Source organism: Entelurus aequoreus, linkage group LG17 (genome assembly GCF_033978785.1).
Source record: "Entelurus aequoreus isolate RoL-2023_Sb linkage group LG17, RoL_Eaeq_v1.1, whole genome shotgun sequence".
In the NCBI taxonomy this organism is placed as follows: domain Eukaryota; kingdom Metazoa; phylum Chordata; class Actinopteri; order Syngnathiformes; family Syngnathidae; genus Entelurus; species Entelurus aequoreus.
In genome coordinates, this window is record NC_084747.1 from 28304381 (window position 1) to 28321880 (window position 17500).

The following is a 17500-nucleotide window of genomic DNA, read 5'->3' on the forward strand; positions in this document are numbered from 1 at the left end:
TGCGCCACACATTTTCAATGGGAGACAGGTCTGGACTACAGGCAGGCCAGTCTAGTACCCGCACTCTTTTACTATGAAGCCACGTTGATGTAACACGTGGCTTGGCATTGTCTTGCTGAAATAAGCAGGGGCGTCCATGGTAACGTTGCTTGGATGGCAACATATGTTGCTCCAAAACCTGTATGTACCTTTCAGCATTAATGGTGCCTTCACAGATGTGTAAGTTACCCATGTCTTGGGCACTAATACACCCCCATACCATCACAGATGCTGGCTTTTCAACTTTGCGCCTATAACAATCCGGATGGTTCTTTTCCTCTTTGGTCCCAAGGACACGACGTCCACAGTTTCCAAAAACAATTTGAAATGTGGACTCGTCAGACCACAGAACACTTTTCCACTTTGTATCAGTCCATCTTAGATGAGCTCAGGCCCAGCGAAGCCGACGGCGTTTCTGGGTGTTGTTGATAAACGGTTTTCGCCTTGCATAGGAGAGTTTTAACTTGCACTTACAGATGTAGCGACCAACTATAGTTACTGACAGTGGGTTTCTGAAGTGCTCCTGAGCCCATGTGGTGATATCCTTTACACACTGATGTCGCTTGTTGATGCAGTAAAGCCTGAGGTATCGAAGGTCACGGGCTTGGCTGCTTACGTGCAGTGATTTCTCCAGATTCTCTGAACCCTTTGATGATATTACGGACCGTAGATGGTGAAATCCCTAAATTCCTTGCAATAGCTGGTTGAGAAAGGTTTTTCTTAAACTGTTCAACAATTTGCTCACGCATTTGTTGACAAAGTGGTGACCCTCGCCCCATCCTTGTTTGTGAATGACTGAGCATTTCATGGAATCTACTTTTATACCCAATCATGGCACCCACCTGTTCCCAATTTGCCTGTTCACCTGTGGGATGTTCCAAATAAGTGTTTGGTGAGCATTCCTCAACTTTATCAGTATTTATTGCCACCTTTCCCAACTTTGTCACGTGTTGCTGGCATCAAATTCTAAAGTCAATGATTATTTGCAAAAAAAAAAAAGTTTATCAGTTTGAACATCAAATATGTTGTCTTTGTAGCATATTCAACTGAATATGGGTTGAAAATGATTTGCAAATCATTGTATTCCGTTTATATTTACATCTAACACAATTTCTCAACTCATATGGAAACAGGGTTTGTACTTACAGTTCCATCCATCCATGTTTTACCGCTTATTCCCTTTTGGGGTTGCGGGGGGCGCTGGAGCCTATCTCAGCTACAATCGGGCGGAAGGCGGGGTACACCCTGGACAAATCGCCACCTCATCGCAGGGCCAACTTACAGTTCCCTACCTTGTAAAATGTTATAAAAGCATGGGTTAATCACAAAGATTAAATTATTAATTTAACAAATAAATCTTAGACTCAGGTCAGACTGATTAGACAAAATAAATGTACATACAATATACATTATGTTCTGATAAAATAAATGAACTAAATTAATAATAAAAATGTTTGGTAACACTTTAGTATGGGGAACATATGAACCATGAATTAGTTGCTTATTAACATGCAAATTAGTAACATATTGGCGGTTAATTGGTCATTATTAAGTACTTAAGTACTTATTAATGCCTTATTCTGCATGACCTTATCATACAACCAGTAACCCCAACCCCAACCCTAACCCAAACCTAACCCTAACCCTAACCCCAACACTAACCCTAACCCTGACCCTGACCCTAACCCTTACCCTAACCCTGTTAATAAGCAACTAATTAATGGTTCATATGTTCCCCATACTAAACTGTTATCAAATGTTTTTTAACTAAACTGTCAATAAAATTAAAGTACAAATGAAAATTCCACTTTAGTCATAATTTCTGCGTTTAAGAAATTTCTCTATGAATTTCACTCTGGTCTGTTGTCAGTTGCTCGTGCAGCCCTTTGAGACACTCATGATTTAGGGCTATATAAATAATCTGTGATTGATTGATTGATGATTATATTGTCAGTACTGTCACAAGTGGTAGAAAAGTGTATTACAATTAAGTACCGCTGCGGCCTATGCAGACCACAGCTGAAAAAACACATATATTACATTCTAGGGGGGGCGCTCACGGCCCTATGGTTAAGAAACACTGGTATATAGTATATGCCATCAACGTGGCGGCGACCATCTTTTTGCAAAGAAACACGCCCAGTGCTCCCATTATTTCAGCGTTATAGTGAGTTGATTTTTCATGCTAATTTTTTGGGCTATTTTTATCTGCCACACGTGAAAAGCCGGTACGTGAAAATAGTGCATACTTTAAAGCGGTCCCTGGTGGAAAAAAGGTCGGGGACCCCTGCTGTAGGGGATTGCACACAGTGCACGTTGGAGCCGACACACCGATGAAGAGCTGCTAAATTACAATTAGAAGGTGAGGAATGTGTTGTTTTTGTTAATTAGTCCCACCGCTTACAATGCATGAGTAGATTAAAGGGGAACTGCACTTTTTTTTGGGGGGGGGGGGGGTGGGGGGGGGGCACCTATCATTCATAATCCTTGTGGAAGACAAGAACACGTTTACTTTATTTTATGCATTCTAACTCGTAAATAAACGCTAGCAAAAGTCAGCTAACAATGGAAGTGATGGGATTTGCTGTCCTCCGCTTATAAAGCGCTCTAAAAATGATCCAAAAACTTCCATTACATATACACGCTGTAAGTAAATAATGTAGTAACATTCATAATAACATGTAATATTTACATACACTATATTGCCAAAAGTATTTGGCCACCTGCCTTGACTCACATATGAACTTGAAGTGGCATCCCATTCCCAACCCATAGGGTTTAATACGATGTGGGTCCACCTTTTGCTGCTATTACAGCTTCAACTCTTCTAGGAAGGCTGTCCACAAGGTTGCGGAGTGTGTTTTTAGGGATTTTTGACCATTCTTCCAAAAGCACATTGGTGAGGTCACACACTGATGTTGGTCGAGAAGGCCTGGCTCTCAGTCCGTTCTAATTCATCCCAAATGTGTTCAGGTCAGGACTCTGTGCAGGCCAGTCAAGTTCATCCACACCAGACTCTGTCATCCATGTCTTTATGGACCTTGCTTTGTGCACTGGTGCACAGTCATGTTGGGAGAGGAAGGGGCCTGCTCGAAAACAGGTTCCCACAAGGTTGGGAGCATGGAATTGTCCAAAATGTTTTGGTATCCTGCAACCTTGTGGACAGCCTTCCAATTCTGCACAAGGCATCAACTTAAAACTTAGATGTTTAAAAATATTAATCCAGTAGGCTGTCAGACAGGGACAGGACACCTTCTCTTCCTCATTGATGATATATGTGTCGCTATGAATTACTGTACCTCTTCCATGGCGCTGATGAGGTTTTGTGTTGATTTGTTGATGTCCGCCCCAACAGTGGTGGGTCCGCCCCCTTGGTAGCTGGAGTCTGGACTGTCATGGCCGCTCATCTCCACCGTGTAAGTAGCTTTAGCGGGCCAACACAGCTGGTTGTGCATGACAAAGTAGACCGTGAACACATACAGACCCTGTGCAGACAACAGAAAAAGGTTAGCGTTGATTCTTAAAGATTCAGTCTTGGTAACATTACATATTGTGCAGGGCGAGGCCAGGGGTGTCCAAAGTGCGGCCCGGAAGCCATCGGAGGCCCACAGCTAATTTTTTGACGGCTGGCAGCACATTTTAAAGATACTATTACAAAAAAAACATTAAAAAGTGGAATAAAAGAGCATACAGGTGAAATGTGACCAGAAAAAGTTTCAATGTTGACTCTAATAACTCAATGCAGGCTGTTTTTCTTCTTTAATATTGTCTCAAAAATAATAATGAATCAAAACCAAACTTTTTATGAATGATTGACCATATTAAAGGCTCCAATTAATTCACATCAAAAATGTCACTTATATTTTTTATGTTATTTTGTGTGTTTGCCATAATAGAATAAAGTATTCCATAACAAAAAGGGAAATAAACCCCTCCTCAAAAAAAATTAAAAACATAATAAAAAACTATAATCGATGGATAGATCTGAAGTTGATCTGAAGATAAAAGGGTTTAAAGTAAAAAATAAAAAAAAATAAAAAAAAAGTTTATGACTTATTTTTAACATGTTTATGAATGGAGTCCTATTAGACCCCTTAGAATTTTCATGTGATTTTATTTTTTATTTTTAAATTCACATTGCACAAAAAACAATAAGGAATCAAAATTAATGTTATGAATTATTGACCTATTTGAATGCAATTATAGCGACCCCAAAAAGGGACAAGCGGTAGAAAATAGATGGATGGATATCCAAATATTCCACTTTCAAATTTACATTTTTAAATTTTTTTTAGGGGGGGTTGGGTTGAAAATCAAAAAACAAAAAAGGCATAAAACACACACACACACACACACACACACACACACACACACACACACACACACACACACACACACACACACACACACACACACACAAACACACACACACACACACACACACACACACACACACACAAAATCAAATCAAACATATCGACAGATGGATCTGAATTTGATTGAACGATTGAAGCAGGGGTCCCCAAACTTTTTGACTCGGGGGCCGCATTGGGTTAAAAAAATTTGGCCGAGGGCCGGGCTATATATATACAGTATATATATATATATATGTATATATATATATATATATATATATATATATATATATATATATATATATATATATATATATATATATATATATATATATATATATATATATATATATATATATATATATATAATATATACATATATATATATATATATATATACATATATACATTGTCTTTATATTCCAGCGAGTTAATCCGTTTTGTCATTTAACATCAATTAACATTGATGTTCATCAACATTTAACATTGTCACGTTATCGATGGGAAAATTCATTTTTAGACAATATGATTTGCCTGAGCGGCTAGGAGACACAGAGAGTAACAAGCGGTATAAAATGGATTAGAAAGGAAAGATCAAATAAAAAAAAATAAATAATAATAATAATAAAAAAAATAAAAACAACTTGGGACTTCCCGTGGGCCGGATTTTGGACGTTGGGGGGCCGGATACGGCCCGCGGGCCGTAGTTTAGGAACCCCTGGATTAAAGCGTTGAATTATTATTTTTTTAATATGTGACTTATTTTTTTTACATTTTTATGACTGAGGCCTCTCTGGGTCCCTGGGGCCAAACTTGAGGGAAGCCCTAAAGGTTTAAAAAGTGTATGTATATTGTATTGGTCTTGAAAATGAAAAATATCAAACTGGCCCCCGCATGCTTTGAATTTTCAGTGTGCGGCCCTCAGTGTAAAAAGTTAGGACACCCCTGGGCTAGGCTTTAAAACGATATCAACATATATCGAAAAGTGACCTTGACAGTACGGTACTTTTTGGGGATTTTTTTTAAAAAGGACCGTAGTCAGACCAATGTGGTCTGTAAATGATGCAAGGCACTCGTCCCCACTATGACCGGTAATACCCCACCACCTTAGCCGCGCTCACCCTTTAGAGCACATCTGTAACTTCCTGGCACTAAAGCTGCAGGAAATAGTTCTACTCAGGTTTCTCTATGTTTACATTTTCACACTTTTATCATGTTACATTTTATTAAACCTTTTTTTTTTTTTTACAATTTCCTTATTTTTGCACCTTCATTCTAAGAGATTATTGTTAAGTGTTCAATGTGATTTTAATATGTTGTTTACATTGTTGGTTTTCCATGCTTGTGTTGACATTTCCTTTTATTTCTGCCTTAATAGCTGAGAGGATGCAGGTTGCATTTAATATACATTTAATATATTTTTCTCCCGGTACTTATTTTCCACAGGTCATAAAAAATATCAATAATTATCAATATCGACTGATCGGGATATAAAGCCCAGCTAATATTGTGCATCCTAAAAATGTCCCTGACCCGCATGTGTTCCAGCAGTGATAATGGAGAATTACTTCATCTTCTTTGGGAGATGACATCATTGGCACCCTGCTATTTCTGCTTCCTCCAATTCCGCACCATTACCAAATCCCTTTGGGTGTAACGTCAGCGCGCTGTGAATTACCCCAAAACACAGGGGTGTCAAATACTGCGAGGCCATCTTGTATTTCACAACCGCAAACAGAGAGAGAATGTAAAATGGATGGGCAGTGGCACGGATGTGTAAATGTACCATGTATCAACTCCGATTTGTCATACACTGTATTGCCAAAAGTATTTGGCCACCTGCCTTGACTCACATATGAACTTGAAGTGCCATCCCATTCCTAAACCATAGGGTTCAATATGATGTCGGTCCTCCTTTTGCAGCTATTACAGCTTCAACTCTTCTGGGAAGGCTGTCCACAAGGTTGCGGAGTGTGTTTATAGGAATCTTCCACCATTCTTCCAAAAGCGCATTGGTGAGGTCACACACTGATGTTGGTCGAGAAGGCCTGGCTCTCAGTCTTTGTTTTAATTCATCCCAAAGGGGTTCTATCGGGTTCAGGTCAGGACTCTGTGCAGGCCAGTCAAGTTCATCCACACCAGACTCTGTCATCCCTGTCTTTATGGACCTTGCTCTGTGCACTGGTGCACAGTCATGTTGGAAGAGGAAGGGGCCCGCTCCAAACTGTTCCCACAAGGTTGGGAGCATGGAATTGTCCAAAATGTTTTGGTATCCTGGAGCATTCAAAGTTCCTTACACTGGAACTAAGGGGCCAGGCCCAACTCTTGGAAAACAAACCCACACCATAATTCCTCCTCCACCAAATGTCACACTCCTACCACTTTGTGGCTGAGTTGCTGTTGTTCCCAAACTCTTTCATTTTCTTATAATAAAGCCAACAGTTCACTTTGGATTATTTTAGTGAGGAAATTTCACGACTGGATTTGTTGCACAGGTGGCATCCTATGACAGCTGGAAATCACTGAGCTCCTGAGAGTGGCCCATTCTTTCACAAATGTTTGTAGAAACAGTCTCCATGCCTAAGTGATTGTTTTTATACACCTGTGGCCGGGCCAAGTGATTAGGACACCTGATTCTGATCTTTTGGATGGGTGGCCAAATACTTTTGGTAATATAGTGTATCTTATGTTGTACTTTTATTTTGTATAATGTTTGGTAATGTATGTATTCTTTGTATTTTTATATTGTATGCTCTTATATGGACCCCAGGAAGACTAGTGGTCGCCTTGGCGTCAGCTAATGGGGATCCATTCAATAAACAATAACAAATGTGTACAGGTGTATGTGTGGTCCATTTTTTTCTGTTACGCCCCCTACAGGAGGAAGAAAGCACTTAGCGCCCCCTACTCTCCACAGCAACTATAACATTGTTATAAATACACCCCTGCATAACATGGTATCCTTGGTAACATTAAAGAAAACAAAACATAAATAAATATTGTTCAACTTTAAACAAAGACTAACTTTATTAACAAAATTATAGTGCATAAATTTGCCCGAAAAACAAAACAAAATCCTTGTTAAAATATTTTAGATTTTTCTTGTACCATTTCATACTGAAAAATAAAATCAAATAAAATCAAACCGATTTTCAATTCAAAATCATTACTTTTTTAATATCATTGGATGTCAGTTTATCACTACATCCCTCCATAAAATAGATGAACAGTTTTGATGAATGTTCAAATTACTTAAACAAAAACTGGTTTTGTTTAATAAAATGCTTCCCAAAAAAAGTTCTGATTCATTTATTCATTCTAAGGACTGACACGTTCTTTTGGATCTCTAAGTCTTAGATCTAAATCTGAGAGAAGGAACATTCAGCTTGCATAACTCGTTAAAAAAAAGGCTCTGATTCATTCATTCATTCATTCATTCTTTGATTCATTCATTCATTCTAACGACTGACACGTTATTTTGGATCTCTAAGTCTTAGACCTAAATCTGAGAACAGGAACATCCACCTTGCATAATCAGGGAAAAAAGGCTCTGATTCATTCATTCATTCTAACGACTGACATATTTTTTTTATCTTTAAATCTTAGACCTAAATCTTAGAACAGGAACATTCAGCTTGTATAATCAGGAAAAAAGGCTCTGGTTCATTCATTAATTCTAACGACTGACATATTTTTGGGATCTTTAAGTCTTAGACCTAAATCTGAGAACAGGAACATTCAGCTTGCATAGTCAGGAAAAAAAAGGCTCTGATTCATTCATTCATTCTAACAACTGACACGTTATTTTGGATTTCTAAGCCTTAGACCTAAATCTGAGAACAGGAAAATCCACCTTGCATAATCAGGGAAAAAAAGGCTCTGATTCATTCATTCATTCTAACGACTGACACGCTCTTTTTGGATCTCTAAGTCTTAAATCTAAATCTGAGAACAGCAACATTCAGCTTGCATAATCGGGAAAAAAAGGCTCTGATTCATTCATTCAGTCATTCATTCATTCATTCTAACGACTGAAATATTTTTTGGATCTTTAAATCTTAGACCTAAATCTCAGAACAGGAACATTCAGCTTGCATAATCAGGAAAAAAGGCTCTAAATCTTAGATCTAAATTTGAGAACAGGAACATTTAGCTTGCATAATCTGGAAAAAAAAGGTTCTGATTCATTCATTCATTCTATTGACTGACATGTTATTTTGGATCTCTAAGTCATAGACGTACATCTGAGAACAGGAACATTCTGCTTGTATAATCAGGAAAAAAAGGCTCTGGTTCATTCATTAATTCTATTGACTGACATATTTTTGGGATCTTTAAGTCTTAGACCTAAATCTGAGAACAGGAACATTGAGCTTGCGATAGTCAGGAAAAAAAAGGCTCTGATTCATTCATTCATTCTAACGACTGACACGTTATTTAGGATCTCTAAGCCTTAGACCTAAATCTGAGAACAGGAAAATCCACCTTGCATAATCAGGGAAAAAAAGGCTCTGATTCATTCATTCATTCTAACGACTGGCACACTCTTTTTGGATCTCTAAGTCTTAGATCTAAATCTGAGAACAGCAACATTCAGCTTGCATAATCGGAAAAAAAAGGCTCTGATTCATTCATTCATTCATTCATTCATTCATTCATTCATTCATTCATTCTAACAACTGACACATTCTTTTGGATCTCTAAGTCTTAGATCTAAATCTGAGAACAGGAACATTCACCTTGCATAATCAGGAAAAAAAGGTTCTGATTCATTCATTAATTCTAACGACTGACATGTTCTTTTGGATCTCTAAGTGTTAGACCTATATCCGAGAACAGGAACATTCAGCTTGCATAATCAGGAAAAAAAAGTCTCTGATTTATTCATTCATTCATTCTAACGACTGACATATGTTTTGGATCTTTTTAAGTCTTAGATCTAAAACTGAGAACAGAAACATTCAGCTTGCATAATCAGGAAAAAAAGGCTCTGATTCATTCATTCTAACGACTGACATACTTTTTGGATCTTTAAGTCTTAGACCTAAATCTGAGAACAGGAACATTCAGCTTGCATAATCAGGAAAAAAAGGCTCTGATTCATTCATTAATTCTAACGACTGACAAGTTATTTTGGATCTCTAAGTCTTATATCTAAATCTGAGAACAGGAACATTCAGCTTGCATAATCACAAAAAAAGGCTCTAAATTCATTCATTCATTCTAACGATTGACACGTTCTTTAGGATCTCTAAGTCTTAGACCGAAATCTGAGAACAGGAACATTCAGCTTGCATAATCAGGAAAAAAGGCTCTAAATCTTAGATCTAAATTTGAGAACAGGAACATTCAGCTTGCATAATCGGGGAAAAAAAGGTTCTGATTCATTCATTCATTCTATTGACTGACATGTTATTTTGGATCTCTAAGTCATAGACGTACATCTAAGAACATGAACATTCAGCTTGCATAATCAGGGAAAAAAGGCTCTAATTTCTTCATTCATTCTAACAACTGACACATTCTTTTGGATCTCTAAGTCTTAGATCTAAATCTGAGAACAGGAACATTCAGCTTGCATAATCAGGAAAAAAAGGTTCTGATTAATTCAATCATTCTAACGACTGACATGTTCTTTTGGATCTCTAAGTCTTAGACCTAAATCTGAGAACAGGAACATCCACCTTGCATAATCAGGGAAAAAAAAGGGTCTGATTTATTCATTCATTCATTCTAACGACTGACATATGTTTTGGATCTTTTTAAGTCTTAGATCTAAAACTGAGAACAGAAACATTCAGCTTGCATAATCAGGAAAAAAAAAGGCTCTCATTCATTCATTCTAACGACTGACATATTTTTTGGATCTTTAAGTCTTAGACCTAAATCTTAGAACATGAACATTCAGCTTGCATAATCAGGAAAAAAAAGCTCTCACGTTATTTTGGATCTCTAAGTCTTAGATCTAAATCTGAGAACAGGAACATTCAGCTTGCATAATCAGGAAAAAAGGCTCTGATTCATTCATTAATTCTAACGACTGAAAAGTTATTTTGGATCTCTTAGTCTTAGACCGAAATCTGAGAACAGGAACATTCAGTTTGCATAATCAGGAAAAAAAGGCTCTGATTCATTCATTCATTCTAACGATTGACACATTATTTAGGATCTCTAAGTCTTAGACCGAAATATGAGAACAGGAACATTCAGCTTGCATAATCAGGAAAAAAATGCTCTGATTCATTCAGTCATTCTAACGACTGCCATATTTTTTGGATTTTTAAGTCTTAGACCTGAATCTGAGAACAGTAACATTCAGCTTGCATAGTCAGGAAAAAAAGGCTTTGATTCATTCATTCTAACGACTGACATGTTCTTTTGGATCTCCAAGTCTTAGATGTAAATCTGAAAACAGGAACATTCAGCTTGCATAATCGGGAAACAAAGGCTCGGATTCATTCATTCATTCTAACAACTGACACGTTATTTAGGATCTCTAAGTCTTTGACCTAAATCTGAGAACAGGAACATCCAGCTTGCATAATCAGGGAAAAAAAGCTCTGATTCATTCATTCATTCTAACGACTGACACATTATTTTGGATCTTTAAGTCTTAGATCTAAATCTGAGAACAGGAACATTCAGCTTGCATAATCAGGAAAAAAAAGGCTCTGATTCATTCATTCATTCATTCTAACAACTGACATGTTCTTTTGTATCTTTAAGTCTTAAATCTAAATCTGAGAACAGGAACATTCAGTTTGCATAATCAGGAAAAAAAGGCTCTGATTCATTCATTCATTCTAACGACTGCCATATTTTTGGGATCTTTAAGTCTTTGACCTAAATCTGAGAACAGTAACACTCAGTTTGCATAATCAGGAAAAAAAAGGCTTTGATTCATGCATTCTAACGACTGACATGTTATTTTGGATCTCTAAGTCTTAGATATAAATCTAAGAACAGGAACATTCAGCTTGCATAATCGGGAAACAAAGGCTCGGATTCATTCATTCATTCTAACAACTGACACGTTATTTTGGATATCTAAGTCTTTGACCTAAATCTGAGAACAGGAACATTCAGCTTGCATAATCAGGGGAAAAAGCCTCTGATTCATTCATTCATTCATTCATTCATTCATTCATTCTAACGACTGACACATTATTTTGGATCTTTAAGTCTTAGATCTAATTCTGAGAACAGGAACATTCACCTTGCATAATCAGGAAAAAAAAAGGCTCCGATTAATTCATTCATTCTAATGACTGACATGTTCTTTTGGATCTTTAAGTCTTAAATTTAAATCTGAGAACAGGAACATTCAGTTTGCATAATCAGGAAAAAAAAGGCTCTGCTTCATTCATTCATTCTAACGACTGACATGTCTAAGTCTTAGACCTAAATCTCAGAACATGAACGAATGAAGCCTGCTCAGATGTGAGACCAAACATCTTCCAAGACAATCTGAACCGTCCACTAAGGATGGATTCAATGCCCTGAGAAGACTTCAGTTTCAGCGCTCTAAATACCTATGAAAATTCCGCACAGAGGTGACATAAAAACATATTTAAGATTAAAGATTAAAGTACCAATGATTGTCACACACACACTAGATGTGGTGAAATTTGTCCTCTGCATTTGACCCATCCCCTTGGGGAGCAGTGGGCAGCAGCGGCGCCGCGCCCGGGAATCATTTTGGTAATTTAATCCCCAACTCCAACCCTTGATGCTGAGTGCCAAGCAGGGAGGAAACGGGTCCCATTTTTATAGTCTTTGGTATTCAAGCATTTGTAGCCGAAGATCAAGATTTCATTGCATTCTTGACGAGCTGTTCTGTCCTCGAGGAGAACAACGTGTCAAGGTTTGACATAAAAACAACATGGCTGCCTACGCCCAGATCAGTGGCAGGATAGACAGCCTGAGGAACAGGTTTTGACTCAAAAAACCTGATAAGAACAGAGGACGTGCCAAAAAGTGCATGGAACGAGAGTAACTGTGGTCAATGACCACAAAGAATAATACATACAATGGTAGAAGGCAATATATCCAATGTCATATTCAAGCATCTACACTGGAGGTGCATAAAACATTTATTCACATCCAAATCGTGATTCTTATTATTATTATTTAATATTTTTTCAAAATCTATAAAAAAAAACCGTTATTAGGTCTTCTCCATGCAACCAGAAGGAGCTTTTCTAACCTGTAAGCTGTTTTGAAAAAGTTTCCTTATAATTATTACATCAAATAATACACTGCGAGAATTGTTTTGAATCGTGTTGATTCCAGAATCGAATCTGAATCGATTTTTCACCTCAGGAATCAGAACCGGATTGAATCGATAGGTGCCCAAAGATTCATATATACACATATATACATTTTTTTTGTTTTTGTTTTTGCTGTTATATCCATATATATACATATATACATATATATACATGTATATGTATATATATATATATATATATATATATATATATATATATATATATATATATATATATATATATATATATATATATATATATATATATATATATATATATATATATATATATATATATATATATTTACATATATATACATATACATATATATACACACATGTATATACATACAGTATATACATATATATATATATATATATATATATATATATATATATGTATATATATATATAAATATATATATATATATATATATATATATATACATGTACATATATATACATGTATATATATACATATATACATGTACATACATATATACATATACGTATACTGTATATACATGTACATACATATATATACATGTATATATATACATACTGTATATACATGTATATACATATATACATATATATACTGTATATACATGTATATACATATACATATATACATGTATATATATACATGCATAATATATATATACATGTATAATATACATATATATATATACATATACATGTATATATATACACATACACAGTACATGTATATATATATATATATATATATATATATATATATATATATATATATATATATATATATATATATATATATATATATATATATATATATATATATATATATATACATGTACTGTGTATGTATATATATATATACATGTATATGTATATATATATGTATATTATACATGTATATATATATTATGCATGTATATATATATACATGTATATATGTATATGTATATACATGTATATACAGTATGTATATGTATATATATATACAGTATATATATATATATATATATATATTTATCAATTCATTTTTTTGCTGTTATTGGACTGATATTGATAATCCTAAATGAAACCATACAGATTTACACAAAACTGCTCATTAACAAAGCAGAAATAGTTCAATGGATACTGGCTCTCTCTGCTCTTTAAACACAGCATTGAAGGTTTGAATCCCAATTGAGGCGCATTGCCAAATATTATCTATAGTTGTATTACTATACATATATTTACATCACGTTTAATTTATTATTTGCTCTTCTACTACGAAGGCTGGCCCTTCCAGTAACTGCTTGAGTATAATGTGCAGTCCTCCCTGAGTGTGACAGCGAGGACATGAGTGGGCCCACACACCCCACATTCTATTTTTAGAAGCTGCACAAAGGTTGAGTAAGAAAAGAGCGCCGCCATCCAATTGTAAAGCAGCACGGGCAATTGTGCTGAGTCGCCACAATCAGGTTAGTTGGCGATTGCGATTGGATTATCTTCTCATTGAGCCACAGAGATGGGTGGAAGGGCGAGGGGAGTGATGAAGAAAAGTTGCCCCTAACTATTGCTGCAAGTATGTGATGAAAGAGCCACAGTAAACACACAGCAAGGTGCAGCTGTTTAATGATGTCTAATTATACTCTGTTAAATACGCAGCCGTTCACAGCTTACATGGAACATTCTCACTATGGAAAATTCCCAGCATCACACAAACAAAAACAACTACGGCCATGTAAATAAACGATAGGACGACACGTTTTCACAGCCCAAAAAACCGAACATTTGTTTGTGTGCGGACCACAACTGTCATTACACTCTTAAAGGGGAATGGCACTTTTGCCTATCATGCTCAATCCTTTTATGTACGACAAGAGCACTTATGTTTTTATTTTTTTCATGCATTCTAAACCGTAAATAAACGATAGCAAAAGTCAGGTAAAAATAGAGACCTGTGAGAGAAGTCGCTTTATTCCACCTGTAAAGCGCTCTAAACCACATCCAAAAAACCTTCCATCAAGAAATCTGCGTTCAAAGAACTCCGGCTTATTAGTGATTCCCAGAGCCCAAAAAAAGTCTGCGGACTATAGAGCGTTTTCTTTTCGGGCTCCAGTACTCTGGAATGCCCTCCCGGTAACAGTTAGAGATGCTACCTCAGTAGAAGCATTTAAGTCCCATCTTAAAACTCATTTGTATACTCTAGCCTTTAAATAGACCCCCCTTTTAGACCAGTTGATCTGCCGTTTCTTTTCTTTTCTGCTCCCCTCTCCCTTGTGGAAGAGGGGACACAGGTCCGGTGGCCATGGATGAAGTGCTGGCTGTCCAGAGTCGGGACCTGGGGTGGACCACTCGTCTGTGCAACGGTTGGGGACATCTCTGCGCTGCTGACCCGTCTCCGCTCGGGATGGTATACTGCTGGCCCCACTATGGACTGGACTCTCACTATTATATTAGATCCACTATGGACTGGATTTTCACAATATTATGCTAGACCCACTCGGCGTCCATTGCATCCGGGCTCCCCTAGAGGAGCGCAGGTCACCCACATCTGCGGTCCTCTCCAAGGTTTCTCATAGTCATTCATATTGACATCCCACTGGGTGAGTTTTTCCTTGCCCTTATGTGGCCTCTGTACCGAGGATGTCGTTGTGGCTTGTGCAGCCCTTTGAGACACTTGTGATTTAGGGCTATATAAATAAACATTGATTGATTGACTATTTAGTACGCACAGAAAAGCGACGGACGTGTGTTCTTGTCTCACATAAGGATTGTGCATGATGGGCAAAATTAAAAAAGTGCAGTTCTCTCTTTAAACCCATGCATTATTCATTAAAAAAAAAAAAAAAAGCTATTTTCTCAAGTCTGTCCCTGCATTGTAGTGTTTGTCTTGCGTTGCACGCACAGAATGTGAGCATTATTATCACTTTAATGGCAGATACAGCCTCATTCAAGTGCAGAAGTGAGGTTTCACTCTCGTTGCTAACAGGATTCTCAGGCCAACAATAAACGTCAGCCCCAGGCCAGTAAATTGCCCCCGACTGCGGTGTTTCATGTATCGATTGTGCCAAATAAAAGTGAGACAACAGTAAGCTATTTAAAGAGGAACTGCTCTTCTTTTTTGGGGGGGAATTTTTCCCATCATTCACAATCCCTATGAAGGACAAGAACCAAATGTACAGCTTAAGTTCTTCAAAAGTCCGGGGTCTCTGTTGTGGTATTTTAGGCTTCATAATGCGCCACACATTTTCAATGGGAGACAGGTCTGGACTACAGGCAGGCCAGTCTAGTACCCACACTCTTTTACTACAAAGCCACACTGTTGTAAACACATGCAGAATGTGGCTTGGCATTGTCTACTGAAATAAGCAGGGGCGTCCATGGTAACGTTGCTTGGATGCCAACATATATTGCTCCAAAACCTGTATGTCCCTTTCAGCATTAATGGTGCCTTCACAGATGTGTAAGTTACCCATGCCTTGGGCACTAATACACCCCCATACCATCACAGATGCTGGCTTTTACACTTTGCGCCTATAACAGTCCGGATGGTTCTTTTCCTCTTTGTTCCGGAGGACACGACATCCACAGTTTCCAAAAACTATTTGAAATGTGGACTCGTCAGACCACAGAACACTTTTCCACTTTTCATCAGTCCATCTTAGAAGAGCTCAGGCCCAGCGAAGCCAACAGCGTTTCTGGGTGTTGTTGATAAATGGCTTTCGCTTTGCATAGTAGAGTTTTAACTTGCACTTACAGATGTAGCAACGAACTATAGTTACTGACAGTTGTTTTCTGAAGTGTTCCTGAGCCCATGTGGTGATATCCTACACACATTGATGTCGCTTTTTGATGCAGTACCGCCTGAGAGATCCAAGGTCACGGGCATTCAATGTTACGTGCAGTGATTTCTCCAGATTCTCTGAACCTTTTGATGATATTACGGACTGTAGATGGTGAAATCCCTAAATTCCTTGCAATAGCTGGTTGAGAATTGTTGTTCTTATACTGTTGGACAATTTGCTCACGCATTTGTTCACAAAGTGGTGACCCTCGCCCCATCCTTGTTTGTGAATGACTGAGCATTTCATGGAAACTGCTTTTATACCCAATCATGGCACCCACCTGTTCCCAATTGGCCTATTCACCCGTGGGATGTTTCAAATAAGTGTTTGATGAGCATTCCTCAACTTGCTCTGTCTTTTTTGCCACTCGTGCCAGCTTTTTTTAAACATGTTGCAGGCATCAAATTCCAAATGAGCTAATATTTGCAAAAAATAACAACGTTTTCCAGTTCGAACGTTAAGTATCTTGTCTTTGCAGTCTATTCAATTGAATATAAGTTGAAAGGGATTTGCAAATCATTGTAGTCCGTTTTTATTATCTAGAATTTGAGAGAATTCAAAAAGTTGTGAAGCGGAAACAACCAAGGGCAACTCAAAGGTTTTTAAGAATGTGGCATCTTTACAATTGAGGAATGTCACGTGTCAGTGCTCTAAAGACTGACAACTTTTTCTTTTCCCCTGGCAAACAGTGACCTTTGACATCTGAGAGCATCACCACGCCAGCGGAGAAAAAAAGAAGCAACCCCACGATATCACAGGGTCGAGCTCATTAAGCGTCAACACTGGCTGTTGACGCTGACATCATTGCTCATTATCGGTCATTGGTCCTACACAGCGAATTGACTTTGCTGCAACACTGTTGTCTTTTGCAGGTGGATGCCGCATATCACACTGAGCTAGCACGCGCAAGGCAGATTACGTCAGCGCTGACCTCACAAGGAAGAGAACACAAGCAGTCGGAATAGGCCATTGTTTCATTGGCCTAGCAGTTAGAGGTGTTGGGAGATGTACTTTGT

The 17500-nt window shown here is 37.4% G+C and overlaps 1 protein-coding gene across 1 annotated transcript in view; it reads right to left on the reverse strand.

Annotated features, from left to right (window-relative positions):
* Positions 1-17500, reverse strand: part of adgrv1 (adhesion G protein-coupled receptor V1) — a 472167-nt gene that overhangs the window by 21305 nt on the left and 433362 nt on the right. Inside the window, exon 94 of the mRNA XM_062025438.1 lies at positions 3339-3524. Coding sequence (XP_061881422.1) covers positions 3339-3524 — 186 coding nt within the window. The remainder of the gene's footprint in view (positions 1-3338; positions 3525-17500) is intronic.